This window comes from Motacilla alba, chromosome 2, assembly GCF_015832195.1.
Source record: "Motacilla alba alba isolate MOTALB_02 chromosome 2, Motacilla_alba_V1.0_pri, whole genome shotgun sequence".
Classification (NCBI taxonomy): domain Eukaryota; kingdom Metazoa; phylum Chordata; class Aves; order Passeriformes; family Motacillidae; genus Motacilla; species Motacilla alba.
In genome coordinates this window covers 130,014,534-130,034,852 of record NC_052017.1, presented here as the reverse complement: position 1 = coordinate 130,034,852, position 20,319 = coordinate 130,014,534, and the positions used below count along the sequence as shown (strand labels likewise).

At 40.5% G+C, this 20,319-nt stretch overlaps 1 protein-coding gene across 2 annotated transcripts in view; it reads left to right on the top strand.

Moving 5' to 3' along the window:
* The first annotated feature begins 4,154 nt into the window (after window positions 1-4,154).
* Window positions 4,155-20,319, top strand: part of STK3 (serine/threonine kinase 3) — a 129,389-nt gene continuing 113,224 nt past the window's right edge. The window contains exons 1-4 of one of the 2 annotated variants that reach the window (XM_038130196.1): window positions 4,155-4,329; window positions 11,045-11,125; window positions 11,575-11,703; window positions 13,617-13,731. In XM_038130196.1, the coding sequence (XP_037986124.1) occupies window positions 4,307-4,329; window positions 11,045-11,125; window positions 11,575-11,703; window positions 13,617-13,731 (348 nt within the window). In that variant the 5' untranslated portion in view covers window positions 4,155-4,306. The remainder of the gene's footprint in view (window positions 4,330-11,044; window positions 11,126-11,574; window positions 11,704-13,616; window positions 13,732-20,319) is intronic. The other variant, XM_038130195.1, reaches the window with a different exon arrangement.

Below are 20,319 nucleotides of genomic sequence, written 5' to 3'. Positions count from 1 at the left end.
TTTGCCCTTGCCTGCCACCCCCTGCCTTTCTTCCCTTCACAATCATTTGTGACTTACCTTACTAGTCCTAAACATGTTCCATGAAAAGTTGGAGGTCTGTAATTATAGTGAATTCCTATTTTTACAAAACTCTCAAGAGTAGAGGAGAGAATGCCCTGCTTGTGGGGCAGTCTACCCCAGGGCAAAGGAAAAGTAAGGGAGACTCTGTCCTTACCTGGGTTTGGGACCACGCTGTGGACTGGCCTGCAGCCTTCTCCCGTGAGCCAAACACCTTTTCCTGCAAGCTAATCTGCAGGTGTAATGGAGACACAGCCCCCCTGGGACTCCACGGGGAAATGCCAGAGAGGACCAAGGCATGGGGAGACACTATGGATGTCACCCCATGGGGATGACGGGGATCACCCACCACTGAAGCGGAGGGTTTTAAGGAGGATCTAGCTGGGAGTGTGCTTGGGGGTCTGTATGGATTTTGTTGGTTTTGGTGTGCCAAGCAGGTGAATGGAATTACTGTGGGATGACAGTTCCACATCAAGGGAGTGAGCACAGAGGACCCCATCTGTGTGAAAGAAATGGGAGCTACCATGGTAAAAGCATAGAAAGCACATGGGGAAAAAGAGCTGGCTTGTGAAAGGCACCACAGACATGATGAAGGACTAGGGGTATTTTGTTTGGGGAGTGTTCATGACAGGTATCTCTTGGAAAACACACACTATTTATTAGTTCTGCTGTTTTACAGTAGCATCATGTATTCATTACAATGAACTTTGTTTAAATGAGCCTGATCGAATACCTTCTGAAGTAAATGCTGCTTTTATTTGCTATCAAAGGAATGAGATAAGGTCCCTGCTATAACATAAGTGATTTATTTGCATGATGTTTGTGAATGACTTTGAAGTATATATTTGTAATTTAAATCCCAACATTAGTAATACCTGCTAGAAATGCAGATATGACCTTTTCAAGTAATTTTTATTCTTCTTAGTTTTATTACAAACAATATACAACAGAGACTGGACTGATATCTTAGGACTTTTTTGTTCATATTTTTAGGGGCTTGAGAACTTTCTTTGTGTGTGTTTATACAGCACCTAATAGTTGTCCATGCCATCATGACTCCTGATTTCATTGCAGTATAAGTAATTATAATATATATTATTTTATCTGTTTACAAAACTGTATTGTAATATAAAATAATTATAGTACTCAAAAATTAAGTATGGTCTTCATCCATTCTTTGGTCTAAGGAATTGCATTTGATGTTGATGCCAGTTCTGCAGAGAAGGGAGTCCTAATTCAGGCAGATAAATTTGTAAAATGGATAAAATACTTTAGAAGAAAAAGAGTAATTCAGTTAGTTTGCTCCTACATTTTTAGGATCGGGCTACATTAAGCCTTTTCCTACTCAGCTGCCTTCTTAGTAGTGTTAATCCTGCTGTTGTCAGAAATCATGGGAATACTCATGTAGAGTGTCTGCAACTTCCTCATCTCCATCTTGTCTAGACACCAGCAATCTCATGGTATATTCATGCCTCCAGAACATCTAGACTTCCCTTAACTGGGAACTCTGAATGAGAACAGAGGAGAACAGAGGGAATCTGTTTTCCCTTTCAAAGTTCCTTCTCTGCCAGTGGCTAGGTACAGTATTGTAATGAATACCAAATCAGTGTCATATTTCACAGCATGGTTCTCAAATTCATGTCACAGGGGAAAGGTGAGAGAGTGTTATTTATTCCAATGTCATTGACTAAAAATACTCCTAGAATTTATAAGAGATGAATAAAGTGATCTTGAAAAATATCGTGGTATACGTGTTATCCTACTGATGTTTTATTTTCAGATTAAATGTACTTAGAAAGCTTTCTGGCAATTGCACATGATACAACTTAAATTTCTGTGAGAGAGGCATGGAATTAGTCCATACTTTTTTTGGCACTGTCTGCCCCACTATGTAATAAAGCCAGGCTACTTAACTTCTCCCCTTTCAGACATCTTGAGTTTTTTACACCCTCTTCTTTCTTCAGTGGCATAGATGGAGGACAGTCCTGTTCCATCTTCCTCAGTTACTGAGGAGTCAGGGTATTTTTTTGAAGTGGGGATTTTGAATGGTGGAGTTAAATAGTTTCAAATGAAATGAGAAAATTTCTAAATGTGTTATTTCTTGCTTGGAAAATTTTTATTTTGTTCTTGTCAACTGTTGTTTAAGGGAGAGGTATAAGTGGCAGATTAGACTGTTTACCCTAAGTTTTTCCAGAAAATGAAATATATGTGTGAAGGGGGAGAGGGAGCACTTCTTGGCTCTGTTTCTTTGTACTGCTGTTACAACCATAATATAGTACCTGTATTTTATTTCTAAGAATCTTTTTCCTTGCTTTAATGTGTAGTCTGGCACCTTTGGCTTGAAATGTGGGAGCAAAACCTGCCTCCTCTGAAATAGCCTGGACAAAATACTGCCTTAAATATTTGTGTTAAAGGATGTGGAGACAACCTCTGCATTCCAGGAGTATTAAAGCCAAATAGGGATGTCAGACTTCCCTTCATTAGGTGAAATTGGTGAACTGTAAATAATAATTGGTCAGTGGCTATAGCTAAATACCCTGTAGAACAAAGCTGGACACTGGCCACGTGGCATTTGTTATCTGCCTGACCTCACCTGTCCTTGAACTGGAAAATGAGACATCTTGTGGGATTCCTCCTCACCACTTTCTGAGGCACTCATACCATACTCCATCTCAGGCATCTGCTGGCTCCCTGGCTCCTTTTCCTGCGTGTTTTTTTTTTTTTTTTTTGGCATATCCTACAAGCTGCTGTTTATGCTATGGACACATCTGGCAGCACTGCTGGTGAGCCACTGTGGCTTGTGGGATGATGCTTGGAAGAGCTCTGCATTAATCTGTTGTGCAAAGGAAGATGTTCTATTGCAGTTTTTCCATGACTCAGAAAAACAAAGAAACCTAAAAGGTCATATGGTGGTGTGTGATTTGTTTTGTGGGTTCACTCAATATTGCCATTGTGCATTTGGCCCGACTGCAGTGAGTCAACTGGGTTGGATTGACTCAGACAAAGTAGAGGACTTGCACAACAGTAGGACTTCAGTCATTCTAAATTCTCTTGCTAATGCACATCAAAGAGGTGAAATTATGTATGGAGTGCAGATTTTTCTATGAAGTGGGAGTGTAATACTCGCACATCTAAAATCAGTTTGAAGTGGAACGTGGGCATCTCAGTGTTTTTATGGAGCTTGCCTCGGTGTTTTACTACCTTGAACTTCCATTAGTTAGGCAAATAAACCTACTGTCAGGAAAGGATTCAGAAATTGGCTTGAGCTTGTAACCTTGTATTGATTTGGCTGGATCTACTTGGATCCATCGGATTCAAGTACATAAGCAGCAGAAAGTCGAAGTTGTAAGGTGGTGGAATTGCAGCTGTCACACTCTGGAGCCCGAAACCTGCTGCTTGAATAATTACGTGACAGTTTCCCCTGCTTTGCAGGGTAACTTGTGTGCTTTGGCACCACACACCCAAGAGCCGGCACTTTTCACCTCAGAAGCTTTCCCGTGTCACCCGAGGCGGCAGCGGGGAGCAGCGCGGCCGTCCTGCCGTGACTGCCTTCAAGCCTCCCCTCAGCACCGTTCTGCAGCCGGCTGCCCACCAAAGCCCCACGTTCTGAGGAGGGGCTGGGCGCCGCTGCCTCGCCCGGCGCACGCAGGCGGGTGAAAGGCTCGGCGGCCCGGCAGCGCTGGCCCCGGGGTGCCGCGGGGGAAGAGCCGCCCTGAGGCGGCGGTGCTGCCCCAGGCTATCCTTGCCCGGGGGGCAGCGCCCAGAGCCGGGGGCGAGGCGCGGGGGCGGGACGGCGCCGCGGGGGGGCCGGTTCGCGCGGCCCAGCTCGCAGGGACGCCCCGCGGGCGGGACGGGTTCCGCGGGCGGACTACACCTCCCGGCGTGCCCCGCGGGCCGTGGCCGCGCGGAGCATGCCGGGAGCTGGGCAGCACGGCGGCCTCCATGATCTTCCCCTCCCGCCGGCGCGGCAGCGCCCGCTTGTCTCGCGGTGGGCGGGGCTGTCTCGCCGCCGCCGCTCTGAGCGACGTCCACACCACCCTATCAGCGTCGGCTGCAGCGCGGCTGTATCCAATCAGCGGTGTGCAGGGGCGGGCCCCCGCCGCGGCCGGAGGTAGCGGTAGTGGCGGCAGCCGGAGCGCGGCCGTGGGCGAGTGTGGGCCCCGCGTCGAGGGGCGGGGAGGTCCCTCGGGGGCTGTGCGGGTTCGGCGGGGCTCGGTCACCGGCTCCGGGGGGCTGCGGCGGCGACGGCATGGAGCAGGCAGCGCCCAAGAGGTGAGGACCCTTCCCGGCGGCCCCTTCCCCGCCCGGGAGCGGTGGCACGGCCAGGGTGAGGCCTCGGTCCCGGGGTCTGTGAGGGGGCGGTGGGACAGGGACGGTGCTGAGCCTTGCTTGGCGGCCGGAGGCTCTGTCACGTTGGGAAGGGTCTTTTGTAGGGTGGATGCCCCGAAATACACCCTCCAGTAAATGGCCCGGCGGAGACGAACCCTTGGGGCTGCTTGAGTTCACAACATTTTTAACGTGAAGTGAGGGGAAACTTGGTCGCCGAGCAGAGTCCTTTCTGCCCTGGGGGTCTCTCACTCGATGGTTCGGGTCTGTGGCGGGAGCACACATGAGTCGTTGTCTTTGCACGTTGGAAAGTGTCCTTGTGCTCTGCCGGTGGAGGGATGGATGCTTGTGGGGGTGGGCGTTGCATAGTTGCAATTGCAAATCAGGGAGTGGGAAGAGGCAAAACCCAGGAATATTCCCACAGCAGATGAGTTTTCTCAAATATATAGGCTATCAGGTTATATTAATTACGTTTTTAAAAATAATTTATCATTTGACTTAGTGCATGAAATAATTTTGCTTTGTGTTAAATTTAAGTTTGATAATATATTTCAACTGGAACAAGATATAGTTGTACAATACACAGGCTGTAGTTCTATGCTTTACATATATATTTACTGTCTCTGAGCTCTGATTTTACTTTTGCTTCCTGATAATGAAAAATCTAGGGACTACACAATATGAATTTGTGGTAAAGGATATTAGGTAAGTTTTTGCATTCAGCTTTAAAACTCCTTAAAAGCAGCTTCCTGTAGGATGATAGGACTTGAGAAGAATGTAGTTTTACACATCTGATAACTTCTCCAATAACACATCAAGTGACAGTACCCACTGTGGAAAACTTTGAAAATGAATTGGTCTGTAGTTGCTATCTAGGGTGGTTTTAGCAGGCAGTGGGGTAAGAAGGGACAGGCCTACACTGTACTTTCAGTACATATCTCAAATGAAGGAAGTAGGAGTGGCACCAGCAAAAATGTAGGAAAAGAAGTGGAAATGTCTGGGGTGTAATCAATGTCACCAGCAGCAGTGGAAACCTTGGGAACTGGTGGTATCACAGGACTGAAAATTAAACTGTGAAGTGAGCATAACCTGCCATATGTTGTGGGGAAGATGTGGCATTTGCTGTAAGTTTATTGCCTAGCTGGAGGTGTGTGTCTGGCCTAACTGACACTAAGAGATGTTTAAATCTTTGGGTTAGGTCAGAAAGAAGTAGATTTGGGAATGTCTAAACCCTGGCATGTTTTTAAATTCCACATGGGTTTTGAAGCTTATTTCTGGAAATTTGTGATGAGAACTCAGATTTGTTTCTTTAGTGGAAGGGAAAATTTGTGCTCAGTTTTTTGTAAGATATTAACTCAGGTTATTTCTTAAGATTTGAAGCAAATTGTTCATGGCTGTGCATAATATCACCTTTGTTGGTAATTTTGTACGGTTTCCCAGTTGTTGGTATTCCCAACTATTCTAGGCCACCCCCTTTTTCTGCAAGTCCAGAAGAAATGCAGATTATTTTTTGTGGGCTGAATTTTTGGTGCCATCCTTGGATGCGGTAGTGGTGTGAAATGGGCGATGTTTACTTGGCGAAACAGATGTGAACACCAGAATTCTTGGCTTTGGTGGCTGTTGTTCACAGGAGCAGTTTCTGAGAGGGATCTCTTGGCATCAGATCTGTGATGCATCTGTTTACAGGTAGCAAGAATTTCATACGTACACTAAAAAGCTGCAAGGATGTCCTAGAATCCCAGTGTTGCCCTACAGGTATAGGGCACTTTTATCTCCACTTTCTTGTAGAGAAGCTCACAATGCAACTGGCTGTTGCATAAATCTGTAACACAGCCCTTCAGAAAGCAGCAGTGGTGATGCCCAAGTGACATTCTAGGCTGTTGTGACTTTTCAGTGGAGGTGCTGTCAAAATAATTCATTTTTTTCCCTTGACTAACACTGTACTGCAACAGTAACGCAATACTTTTAAGGAAGAGTCCTTTTCAGAATGCTTTTTACTTTAGAAATAATTTAGAGTAGATGTTCTGATTTTATGTTCAACAGTTTGTGCAGTAGTTGATCCAATGTTTTCTTGCATCTTGAATCTTTAACTCTACTTTAGATGTGCTTTGTAGTTTTTTTCTCTGACTAGAAAGGAGATTCACTCCTGAAATAGTTACAAAATTTGCCTTTTAGTGTTGTAATTTTCCTTTGTTGTTATTGTTTTGTTTTTCTGTATCCTTGGAAAGCTCACATGTGAGGATATATGTTGCATACAAGGGAAAAACCAAGTAGTTATTGACAGAATTTTCTCAAGTTTTTAATCGTGCCCATCTCCTGCATGCTGCTGCCAAATGAAAGGCTGCTTAACAAGCATGGCAAGTGTTAATGAAGGTTTCCCAGCCCTTGCTTTAAACTTGAGTTTATTGTTCACTGAAAAGCACAACTTTTCAGGTTTTGTGGGGCAAGGAAGAACTTGTTCTTAGAATATGAACTGTTTGTGAAAAAAATGTTTTTTAGTGTTTGTGTCAGTGGACATGTTGGCAATGCTCAAGTTCTCCTGAAAATGATGGGGCAGAAATGTTTGGGCTTTTTTGGCAGAACGCTAAATGTAAGTACACAGCACAGTGGTGTTAACTGTCTTCATCTTGCTTCTACTTGTGTGACTGCTGTGAAGCAGAGCAAATGTCTCAAGGCTTCCACATGCCACCTCTACTTCAGATGACTGCAGTGATTTTTCCTACTACCTTCTCTTTTAATATATCAGTATAATTGATCCCAGCCATTCTTTTTAAATGTTTCAATGTGCTAGTTCTTCTGTGCAGTAAACCACACATATTTGTGTTTCTGGAGTGGCTGTCCAGTTTTTTATAACTCATGACTGTAATTGATGGCTTTCTATTCTTTATTCCAGCTTTATTTTTATTTTTGAACTTTCAGGGATTTTTTATCACTACCTCTGTAGCACATCACCAATTTATTGTGTGAAATCTCTATATAATGACTGTAGGGTACTATAAGTCTTTTTTTTTTCCCTTTCATTTTTGGGGAGGAAATCTCTTGTTCTTTCATGTTGCAGTTCAAGTTTTTCTGATCTTTATGCTGTGATTGAGTGCCTCCTAGGTTTTCCTTTCCTAGAGTTTTGCTGGTGTACTCAATGGCAAATAAGATTCTGGTCAGATTAGGAATTAATGTTTTCTCATATGGACTGGATTTATAAACGTATAATTAATTATCTGCTAGGATGTATTTTCCTTGTTAAGAGACTAGATGTTATGTGGAAAGTCAAACCTTCTTGGAACAAGAAAATTGTTTTCACAGGTCTTTCCCAGAAGCTTAGTTTAGTTTCCTTCTGGTTTAAGGAACAGCTTCCCTTCTGGAAGACCTCTAAAATAGTTCATAATCACTACAGTCACTGATAGTTTAGATTCTAAAGAAGAAAAGTAACCCAGAACAACTTTCTGTCCAGATTTTATACTGAGCTTCTCTGCATCTCCTCTGGACTTTCTCATATGGGGAGATATATGTACACACACACATATGGCACTTGCATCCTTTGGCCAGAGTAAAGCAGTGCCTGGATTTACTGATTTATTTGTTCTGTTTGAAATGCTTGTGTTATGAAAGTAGAGGCTCAGTGAGGGAGAGAGGAGTAAGACACATTGTGTCTTTCTCTCCTATTGTTCTTGCGCCCTTTGTCTCTTCATTTTTGCCTCCTGCCCCCTCTTCACCTTGCCCCCTTCCCCCACCATTAAGAGCTGATACTGAAGTCTTAGATGTGTTTCTCTGTCCCAAGACTGTTGCTTGCTTTTCACCAACAAGATACTATTTCTGGTCTCTTCTTGTATTCTGCTTGGTTCTTTGCAGCCATTTACGCTGGTTGCCACCGTCTTCCTCATTTCTCATAGAGTTTTCATAAATGCTGTCTTCACTGCAGCCCTTCAGGGTGTATCGCGTGGTGTTGTCCAGTTCAAGAGCTGAATATTCTATTTAAACGTCCAGAAACAGAAATCATTAGAATGTCTGAGTCATTAGGATTTTGCTATGGTTCAAAGAACTGCGGTGTTGATACTGTCACTTGAACACCGGACCCAGCATCTGAACTGTTACAGTGCTTGTGAAGGAGTGGGAGGTGCTTTGAGCAGGCTCTTTGGTGATGACGTTCCTGAGGCCACTTTAGTATTAAGCTACCTCGGTGTTAAGTGTGATTTGGTCTTGTTACATGTGTGTCAGAGTTGGTTAATATGAAAATAATTTTAAAACTATGGAATGCTTATTTTTTTAATCTCCTGGTTGCTTCTCAAGTACTCCAGATAATCTGTTATTTGACAGACATTGGTTTTGATCAATTTATGGCTGTTTGTGATTGTTTGTTCTCAAACACTCACAATGCTTTGCCATTAATGGTGCTGTTGGAACCCCTTTGGTATGGATTTTTTTGTTCTTTCTCATTTTGGTAGGTGTTACTCTTTCAATGAGCAGGTGGAAGTGTTCTCTTTGTGGGCATCCCCGGTCAGGGATACTGTATATTTCCTCTTTCTTGTTGTTACTAAGAAGTTCAGTCCCTCTGCTTTTCTGTTTAGTACATCTTTTGTTACACAGCTCTTTAGCTGAGAGACTCAGCTGAAGGTTACGCTTTTTGTTTTTCAGGTCTCTGCTTATATTATAAACATACTGTTCATGGGGCTTTTTGGTGGCAAGAAAGGGATGATGGGAGCCAACTTACTTTTGAATGCAGTCTTTAAGGCTGCATATAGTCTGTTCAGAGAGGAAAAAGATTTGGGACAAAGAAGCAAAGTGCATGATTTATTACTTTAATACCTACCAGCAAAATATTTTTTCCTCTTTGATTTGTCTCAACATATGCTTTTTCGGTAATGAATATGTACTTCTCTGCAAGGTATAAGTTCTGTCTTTCTGCTTTCTAGTGTCTAACCAGCAGAGAGAGTGAAAAAGAAAACTGAGTTTTGTTCTTGTAGGGGAGTTTTGCAGACGTTATTTAGCTGTTTTCATTTGAATTTTTTTGCTGTTTTTCTCCATGTTGATGAGCTGTGCCTTTCCTTTGCTGTGAAGATTATTTTCCCTGAACACACAGACTTTCCAGCTTCTTGACTGTTTGCTGTAGCAAACTGCCTGGTCTTTATTGTCGTTAATGCACCTTTCCTTACTGATTGTGGATGCTTTTTGTATTCGTGTAATTGCTACATCTGTGAAATTGTTCTTTGGTGTATAAATGTGTGCACCCTTCTTTAACACCAATCCATATGACTTGTATGCTTTTACAATTACTTTAAATTCTTTGCTTTTACTTAGATGGTTGGCAGTTACAAATCTGTTTTGAGTCATGAGTTCCCTCATTGGTCAGTCACTTTAATTTTTATTGATTTTGTGTATCACAGAATTGCATCTCCTAATATGAAGGGGTGTGTTTTTCAGATCACTGTTCTTCCACTATTAAGATTTGTCAATCTTTTCTGTCCTTGCCCTCCTTCCTTCCCCTCTTTCATATTTGTTTCTAGAAAGTGTTGTGGGATAACTTACTTTCCGTAAGTTCTCAATGATCTGCTGTTCTTCAGAGTTTCCTTTTTTTTTTTTTATTCCCCTTTTCCTCCTCCTGCATATGGAATACATTGACTATATTTAACACTACAGCACCAGCTTTTCTTCAGTTCATCTTCTACTTTATCAGAAGAAGGCTGTCATGTATAGTCAACTTGTTACTGCAGTCTTGCAGCAAAACTCCCTATAACTTTACGATGAAGGATTTACATGTTGCAGCCACCCATCCCTGCTGCAATGTGTGTGTGGTTAGATTTTCCTGTGCTGTGTTCTGTGTTAGCTCTAGTGCAGGCTTGGAGCTGTGTTTTGAGATTTGCCAGGAGTTTGGGGGCCTGGATAGCTGGGAATGCTAGAGACCAGGGGAAGGCTAGGACTGCTTGTAAAGGACAACAAATGGTGGTAAAAGGGAGTTCAAAGTGCTGGAAGAAATCATAGGGTGTTACTGAGTGATTTGAGACTGTGTGAGAGAGAACTAAGGGCAAGTATGGTGGTGTTATGTAATAAGGGATTTTGTTGCATCCTGTCCCTATGTGCATTTACAAAGATGCAAGAGAAGCTGCCCCAACAGCTCTGGCAGTGCTCAGCTTTTGGAATTTCAGTCTTCTGCTGCTACCTGGGAAGTGCTCCCATATGCTCCCAGAATCATCTTGACTTCAGAATTCTGCTTTTAATGACGCCATTCACTGGCTGATGAGGGGTGCAGTTTAGAAACTGAGTACTTCATGTGAGTGAAGGATTGGTTTATAAATAGAGAACAGTGTGGCATCCCCTAAGAGTAAGGGACATGTGTTTGCATGCTGCTTTTTGAGGGAAGGTAAACTTTTCTGCATTCTTTGTCTGTTTCTATTTCAGCAGAGGAAGTAGTTTGAAGAGTGAATTGGTCCCATGCTGCATTGAATTGAGCAAACATTAATGGGAAAGTGATAATGACAAAAATTGTCATAACTTAATTAATCTTATATGATAGTGGATTAAAATTTGGTTGCTGTTACACATTAAATTATTACAAAGAAAAATATATTCCGATTAAAATAAAATACTTATTCTGTCTGCTTGCTTGTGTGAAAATTTGCTTGAGTTCTTTCTCCCCCCAAAAAATAAATAACTTTTGTCTTTCTTTCAGCAAACTGAAAAAGCTAAGTGAAGATAGTTTAACTAAGCAGCCTGAAGAAGTCTTTGATGTTCTGGAGAAGCTTGGTGAAGGGTAAGTCCAGCTATTTACAGGGGCATAGGATCAGAGGGAAACAATACATAAAGCATATGTTGGAATATTAAGTTACAGAGAGAGTGACTGTAAATGCCTCTATAGACAAGTTTTACTACTAAAGCAAATGCATGCATTAGTAGATTTCTACACATTCCCTTATATATTTGTGCATTTTTCATGTCTGTTGTTTGTTAACACAGCAAATGTATTTGCACCTGCAATGGAATTAGAAACTTTTAAATCCTGACAAAAATTTCTGCTGTCTTGACAAAGCATTCTTCTGTCTTTCCTGAGGTCCTGGTAGAACTGATCTTTTTGCAGCCTGAAAAATGCTCAAACTTGTTCAAAATGTTCTGCATGAACATATGGCTTTTGTGACTTTTTGTGCTTAATGTAAATCAGAAGCAGTTTGCCTTGTTTTTTAAAAAATTGTGTCTTATTTTTAGGTCTTATGGTAGCGTGTTTAAAGCAATACACAAAGAATCTGGACAAGTTGTAGCGATTAAGCAGGTCCCTGTGGAGTCAGATCTTCAAGAAATAATTAAAGAAATCTCTATAATGCAACAATGTGACAGGTAGGTATGATATTTCTGTTTGCTTTCTAAGAGTCTATGTGAAAATGTATTTCTACTTGTGAAAATAGCTGAAATATAAGCAGCTGCCAACTTCTTCAGGGAAAGTAAATTGTCTAACATAGACTTTTTAATTAAAGGAACCTCTTCGTGGACCTCCTCCTCTCCTTACTTTGGATTAAAGGAGTACAAATAGTGTACATAACAAAAACTGTTGAAAGAAGAAACACTGGCCTCTGCTTACAATTCTCTGTGATTGCTTCACTTTACTTGCACTGTTAAGGCCGAAGGTTACTGTTTCCTTTAAATGTCTTGGGCTTTGTGAAATTCTGAGTCTACCTGTTTCAGAAGATTGATAAAGATGTTTCTAGCAGAAGATGAATGGCTAGCAGTTAACTTCAAGAAGAGTATTTTCTTGGCTGCCGTTTTCCTGTGAGAACATCCCTTTCAAAAAGCGAACAGTCTTGTGAAAGTGTGGGTGGCTTGTTACCTTATATTGTTCACAGATTCTATGATTGCAGGTCTTGTAAAAGAGGAAGTCTTAATGCAAGGATGCAGAAATGACTTTGCTGTTTCTGTTGTCTATGGAGTTTTGGGCTACAACTTCAAAATCAAATTTATTAGTGTCAGTCTTTAGGCAGATATGAACAGTATTTTGAGTTTGCACAGCACTTGATGTTTTGAAAAGGTCATCTTGTCCTGATTGATAATAATACCCAATTGTTGCTGTGAATTCTGGCATAGTATAAATCTGGTAAGAGATGGTCACAAAAATCAGTGGGTTTTCTTTAGAAATAATACAGCCTTCCTCACTTCATGAATTTATAAGGAGCAAGATCAGTGTATCATGCTTGTAAATGGTAGACATTAGGACTAGTTAGGAGGAGACTGACCTTTCCTTCTGAAAAGGTTAGTGCTAACATTTGCTCTTAAATGAAGTAGTTTTTTAATAGTGTTGACCTGTCTTTTAGTAAAGATATCATGTTGCAGGAGGCAACCATTGGTCCTCTGTTCTTCTCGTGCCAGTTGTCTATAATGAAGAATGTTGCTGCCAGAAATGCTGATCCTAAAATATAGTTCCTTGCTCCAAAACAAGGTGGTGTTTGATTCTACCCCATAGATGAGAAACCACTGTCTGAAATCTCAGTATCTGACTTCCTGACTTTGTGGGTGATAGATGACAATCGAACTGTAGCCTTCTTTGTTTCAATTCCTGCCAAAAACCCCACCCCAAACCTTCAGTCTTTTATTTCCCTAAATACACCATCTAATAACTAATGTAGGATGATCCTTTTTATGTTTACCACATCTGTTTCTGCCTTTCTTTTGCAAGTGACTCCAAGGAAGCATTATGTCAAGTGACATACTGATGAGTAGCAAAGCAATATGTTCTGCTTGTGACCATACTATCACTTCACATGAGATGCTTCAGTAGGAAAAGTGTTTGCAAATCCAGCAAGCTCCAAACCAGCACTAGATTCTCTTTAATAAGAAAGTCTAGTTCTGTGCTTGAAATAAATCCATTCTTGCAAAACTGGGAAAACATGATTGAGTTTCCATGTGATTTTGCTCTGGAGAGAAGAAAACAAGGCAGTCTTTCTAAGAAGAGAAGCATTCAAGAGAGGCCTTAGAGGAGGGAAAAACAAAGCTTTTTATCAGATGGCTGATGTTTGGGAAAATTATGTCTGTATTTGAAGATTGTGGAAAACTTACATACATAGTACTGACTTTATAATTTTATTAAGTAATCATAATTTACTCTTAAGAGGCATTGGTTAAGCTAATTACAGATTAAAAATGTATTTGGTTGCACTTTCTCTTTAGCTATGTCAAACAGTTTTTAACAACAGGTGTGCTGGTGATTTTTTTTTTCTTCTACTAAGAATTCATCTCTTTAACTTTTTTTTTCCATGTAGTCCTTATGTTGTCAAGTACTATGGCAGCTACTTTAAGAACACAGATCTGTGGATTGTTATGGAATATTGTGGAGCTGGCTCTGTTTCAGACATAATTAGACTGCGTAATAAAACGGTGAGTTGTTGTTTTTTTTTTTTTTAAATGTATATAGCCATTCATAAAATTAACTTGTGAATTAAGTTTGGAAGCCAGAAAAAAAGCTGGAGTTACAAGACAAGATCTTGGCTGATGCCAAGGGGCCTATTTGTGCCTTGGTTCCCAGGAAACAAGCTCATGCAGTTGCTGACTGTCTTTGTGCATTCCTCTGTGGAGTGGTCACCACCAGAAGCAAATGCATTTTGAAATTCAAAGATATTGGGAATTTCTTGAAAACTACTGCTTTGTAGAAGGCAAAACTGTGGCTTCTTTCCCCTACCCCTTCCACCTTGCAGTCTGTCAACAGCCGCTTAGTAGCTGCATAGTTTGAAAACGGGTGTAAAATTGTCTTGCTCTCACTCAGTTGTTGGGGAGCATGAGAAGTAACTGGCATTACTCAAGGAATGAGAAGGGGAAGAGATGCCAGCGAAGGAATGTGAGAGGGAACCAAAATGAGGATTGTATGGAAGTGTCTTCATGGACTTTTAACAGTAATAATATAGAGGAAGCCTGTAGGAAGCAGTTCTAATGTAGGAAGTTAGTTCTAATGAAGAAACAGCTCCTCTGAAAAGTGTTTTGTTGTAGGTGTCAAGCAACCTTGAATTCCTTTGAGTCCATTGTTTTTGGTAATAGGCTGTAACATGAGGTATTCTTTTTACCAGCAAGTACTCTGAGGTGACCCTACTTGCTGGGCTTCACATTTTGTAAACACTCCCTGAAATGTTCCTTGCTGCTTACTTGGGAGCAGAGGGGGAAGGTAAAGGAGAGAATAGCAATGTTTAGAAAACAAAACATAAAAGAAAATGGAATCAGGTTTATTAGGAAGTGTAGGTGATGTCGAGACTAGAGGGAGCCCCTTTGGAAAAGGTGGCTTGTATCAGGGCTGCTGTGATGTTGAAGTGATGGAGAAAAGTCACAACCAATGTGAGATTGCTGGAGTTCTTCAATCTTCAAAATTGATGTTCTTGCTGTTGTATTTTATCCAAGGATCAGTAGCTCCAGTAAGAAATGGCACAAGCTAGTCCAGAATTTAAAAAACCAAAACAAACCATAACCCATTTAAAACAGAATTTAAGAAACGAAAAAAAGGAGCAAACTTGCTTGTACATTCACAGAAAATGCTTGAATTTTTATTTTAAAAAAGGTGTGTGTATGAATGTGTGTGTACTTATATAAAATCAGGCTATCTAGTTTTCCTTACATCTGTTGTAGGATATTGACATAGTAGATTAATTAAGGATTTGAGGGGAAGGGATATTGGAGTCTTGGAGCAAATGCATACTGATGATCAGACAAACTACTTCTACTGCTGTTTGTTAAGGTCTATATGATTAAATAATATAAATTCTGTTTTAAGACACAGAATTATCAGTAAATGCATGGATCCTGATGATAAAGCTTTTGTAAAGGCAAGTCATGGAGTACATGGCTAGTAGAGTTTTGGGAAGCAGTTGGTAAGGACACAATTAATGCTGGCTGGTGTAAAGTTGGTTGGAAGTGCTGAAATGTTTATGGACAGACTTCCACACCAGAGGCTCTTCAAGCAAATAAAACTGCAATCTGGAGTAAATGGGAAGTTCTGTCACAGGTGGGTAATTGTTTTAAATATAAGAAAGAGGGTGTTTTGGCCTACTACATGGGTCTGTGCTAGCCTGTCTCAGAAAGAGGGTGAGAGGGGTGTATTCCTAGTAGTGGAAACTGGCAAAGACTTGAAAGGCTTTGTGGTGCTGAGAAAATAAGCACCACTAAATGTGAAGAAGTACATTTGGCTTGGTGAGGAAGGCAAAGTCTTTATATTCAGATTCATGAGTGCTTGGGCTTAACTTTTAGAAATCGTTGAATAAGTAAAGTGGTTGTCAGAGGTTACAGTGGTACCAAGGACACAGCGGAGCTATGGAAGTTAAAGTAGGTAACAAGGGTGATCAGAAGTAAAGACTGTTTCTCTAGAAGCAGATAGCCAGATGCATTTGGATATTTCTGTGATGAGAAGAGGTACCTGGAGGGAGAGACATGGTGAAAGGCTTTAAAAACCAGGCGTTGCACCAAGAAAGTAAAATATGGGTATCTTACTGTTTATTAGAAAACAAGAGATCACAGTAGATGCAAAGCAAAGATTTTTTCTTTGCACATGATGATGAAGGTCACTGTATAGTTATAGAAATTCTTGTAGGTGCTCAGAGTTGATTTTCAAAAGGCAGCTAATAAGACGAGGAAAAAATAACTCTGCACTCAAATGGGTAATGACTGGAGCAAGAAGTCCATGTGCTTCAGATCTCTGGGAAGGCAAAGCAGACAACTATCACAGTTTACTTGGTATGTACTTATATTCAGGCAGGCTACCAGGCTGGACAGAATTTTCATCCTGGTTAGGGAATGTTCTAGTGCCTATAACGAAAAAATAAGCAAAGTCCTCAATTTCTCCCTCGCTATGTCTCTGTCTTGCAAGTTTTGGAAAGTTTAGGCAGAGGCTTTGGACGTGTTTGAATGCTCTTGCTCTTTGTAGAATAGCGGCCTGATCACTCAGACTGTGTGTGATGGGAACTTGTGACTATTACTGGAATGAGGCTGCTTAAAGTACTTGAGCATTCTGTTGATGACCTTACATTTTATTTATTTATTTATTAATTCATTAAATGGAAATAAGAAATGGTTTTGTAATAAGAAAATAAATATATTCACTTGCAAACAAGGGGAGAGTTGTTTCTTATTTTATGAGAATAATTTTTTACTGAATACAGTCAGACACATAGAGTTATGTATTCTGTAACTTTCTTAAATTGTCAAATGAAGACTGTGGCTGGGCCAAGGAAAAGTTTATTTCCTGCTTCTTCATATTAAAGAAAAGAAATTGAGAAAGTTGAAGTAAGAACCCTTTAGTGCAATGGCCGTTAGGGTTATCATTTTGTCTTGATCTTAAAGGTCTCTTCCAACCTAAATGATTCTAGGATTATTATTAAGTCAAGTCATAGGAGAAGGTGGATTTCTCCTCCTGTTTGGGGAGGAAATGTTAATATGTATTTGCCTTTGTTGTTTGTCTGTAAGAATTTATTGATCACATAATTTATTATGTGGTTTCTGTTTTTCAAAAGTTGTCTTTGTCTAGAAAGTGAACAACACTGGGCTTTTTTCCACCCTTCTAGTGGACCAAAACCAAGGGAAACAGAATCCAAAGTTAAGGTAATTTTTAGTGACTGTTTGGAGCCTCCATTCATATGGAGAAGTTTTCAGCTTAGCAAGAGCAGGTTCTTGTCCAAGAGGCCTGAGCCATTAATTTGAAGTTAAATGGACCCCCACAATTCTGCCTGGAGTCTTCTACTGTGCCAGGCAGATCAGCATTGCTTCAGCAAATCCATGGTGCTTGTTAGCTCATCCGGGGTGTGGTGTTCATCAGTCCTGGACAGCAAAACTTGTATCTAGTTTTGTCTGCTTTTCTCAGAGACTGGTTTGGGAGGTACCTGTGTCTTATGCATTCAGGCTGTGGCTTGCTGCCCAGAAGGGCAGTTCTGCTGCTGTCCTCCAACCTGACTGATGTGTTCCTCCTGCCTTTTCCATGCCTCAGATGCAGTGATTGTGGCTGCAGCGTGATCTTCGATAAGCTTGATGATATGATGGGGGAACTTCCTCTCTGTTTTGTCCTTCCCACCCCCTCATGAGCTAACTCTGGACTTACTGTAGCAGTGCAGTGGCTTGGTGTGGTGCAAGGAATGAGCAGTGTGGAAAGGGAAGGAAGAGCATGTATGAGACTGACTTTCAGTGTCAATAGATGATATAATTACAGTGTGAAGTAACACTCACTGGCTGCTCTTAACATAGGGGAGAATATTTACACACAACCAACCTTGTCTCTAATGATTGAGGGTGCATTTGCTCATCCACTGATCATGATTAACTAAGTCATTCGAATCCTGACTCTTTGGGGACCAAATTCAACTGACTGAAACATACCAGGTAGTGGCTATGTTGTAGGTTTATCAGACAAATCTGTCTTACTTGGGTCAGTATTGTAAGTAACAAGTGTAGCAGTGGATAGCTGCGCAGGTACTGTGCCGTTGGGCCCCGAGATTGTGCATTTTGTGTCTAAAATTATTTCCTTTACATGCCACTTTATCAGTTACATATATAATGCCTCATGTACTCTTAATGATTAGCTTCTGCCATGTTTTCTTAGCTAATTACTTTTTTCTGTGTGTTTAAGATCCAGTAATTCAAGTGAATAGTGTATCCAAATCTCTGGATGCTGTGTTTAAATATCCTTCTGGATTTGCTTTCTTCTGTATGTTACCATGGTGATCCAGGGTAAATCTTTTGTTATCTGGGCTAAAGGCATTTTCTCATAAGGATGTTGTTTTGCAGTTTTAAGCAGTCATGTTTCACAGTAATTTCACAGTTAAAATATTTCCAATTTGTAGGCCTTTGCTTCACTAAAGTTCATGTCATTATTAGCTGTAAAGCAAAAGCAGCTGTCTAGGGCCTAGTACCTCTTGTACATTTTAAGTAGCATCTATTGCAGTATCACTTCTTCAGTTGAACCCACATGGATTAATTAATACCCAGACAGTCCATACACAAAGACCGAAATTCCTTCTGCACTGGCTCACTTGCTTATCTCATCTTGGTGTCCATGGACAAGTCCATCCTGGCTGTGCTGCTGACCATGTTCTGTCAGTGGGCCTTCCAGGTGATGAATTGACTCAGTGGGCTAATCAGCTGTGTTACTATTTAGAGACTGATCTTTAGGCCAACATTCTTAAATTAATTTTCTCTGCAGGTTGAGGAAAAGGAGGAAAGAACTTGCTCACAAATGTCCTGGTTGCCTTATTCTATATTTAGCCTTACAAAGCAGAGTAGCTTATACTAGCTTCTGCAATGCAGTGCTGAGATTATTCAGTGCTTGTCTAATAAAATCCTTACTATGGCTCTGAATGATTGACTGTTATAATAGAAATGCTGGGAATTATTTTTCCTTAGTTCTTTAGAGTAGCATTGTAAGTTCCTTAAAAAATGGATTGTACTGTCTGACTCTCAGAATGATAGATCTTTCAATGTTGCATTAAACTGTGTCTATATGCTTGGAAATTTGCTCATGAAAATTACTTTTTTTCCTGAGCTGAAAAATCTTTGTATGTCAGAAATAAGATGCAAGTTATGTGTTGGCTAATTTTTATGAAAGAAAAGGAAGCCTGAGCTACACTGGTATTCATCCATTTCCAAAATAACTATGTATGTATTACATGCAACTACAATTGACCAAAAGCATTCAGAAACGGGGAAGTTTCAAAACAAAGATTGACCATGCAGCATCCTCTGGTAAATGTGCTTTGGGATACACTAACTGTCCTCTGTTCCCCTTTTTCTACAGTTAGCAGATCATGCTCACTCAGTGAGGACTAATATGCTATTAAATTAAACGTCCTCTCAAGTCCTGTGTTTATTTGTAAAATAAAATATATATATGTAAAATAAAATATAACAATTGCTCTGAAGATAGAATTATGTCTCCCCAAACTTTATCTGACCTTCCTCTTTCCGTTAAAAGAAATACTGTTATTAACTTGTGCTATGAACATCTACAAGTCAGTTCTAAGAAGAATTTGATTCCTGGATGATTTCTATATTTCTGTGATTTCCTACAGGTGCATAAAACGTTGGAGTTCATTTTGTGGGCTGTCTTAAAACTAGCCACGTAATACTAGAATCTCAGCATCATATAATTCACTTTCTGTTTAAAAAGTGGATTTCTTGGAAGAAAGCTTACAAAACACTACTTCAGTTCTAATGGTTGTATTTGCTGGGTTTCACAATGTTTGTATTTGCTGCTGATCTCTTTGCAGTCAGGTCACTGCTAAAAGATGAGAGACTGTGGGATGTTGAGGAGGAGAAAGGATTTTCACATTTTTTTCTGATCTGAGCAGACTGGTTAGTTGCATAGTCAACAGATCTCCTTTGCCTCCTCGCCCATGTTTCAGAAAACAAATCTGTGGAACTTCTGGGAGAATAGCAGAAGTTGCATCTGTGGTTTGAAGTCAGTCACTCAGTTTTCAAACTGAGCTAATGATTTTTCAAATAAAAAATTGTTAGAATTACTCAACGCAGGCAGCCACTTTTTTCCCTCTTGTAAATAATTTTCACTTAGTGCCAGTTTTGAGTTGCTCAAGCAATGAAATGACCATGTAAACATAGAATATGAAGAAATTGATAATAAAATTTTGCAATAAAAGGTAGCTGTTTAAATGAATGTTTAATCAGTCATGTGCTGTTACCCCGTATATAGCTTGCATTGCAAAACAAACAAAATCTTATTCCTCTTGTAGTAAGGGGTGGAAGTTTAACCTTATTGCCTCTCCACACTGCTCTTTCCTCTTAAAAGAATCCCATAATTGTTTGCCTTGGAGAGACAGAAATATCAACTGAATTTTTAATGTATTTCCAGTTTGAGTCAACTTCTCTGCATACAAAGTTATAATCTGGGCAATAAAATTTGTCTCCATTCAAGGAGTTGAGCCAAGTTTCATTGTGGTCTTCCACGTATATTTTATTTTACAATAAAAGAGTCTTTAAGGTTTAGAT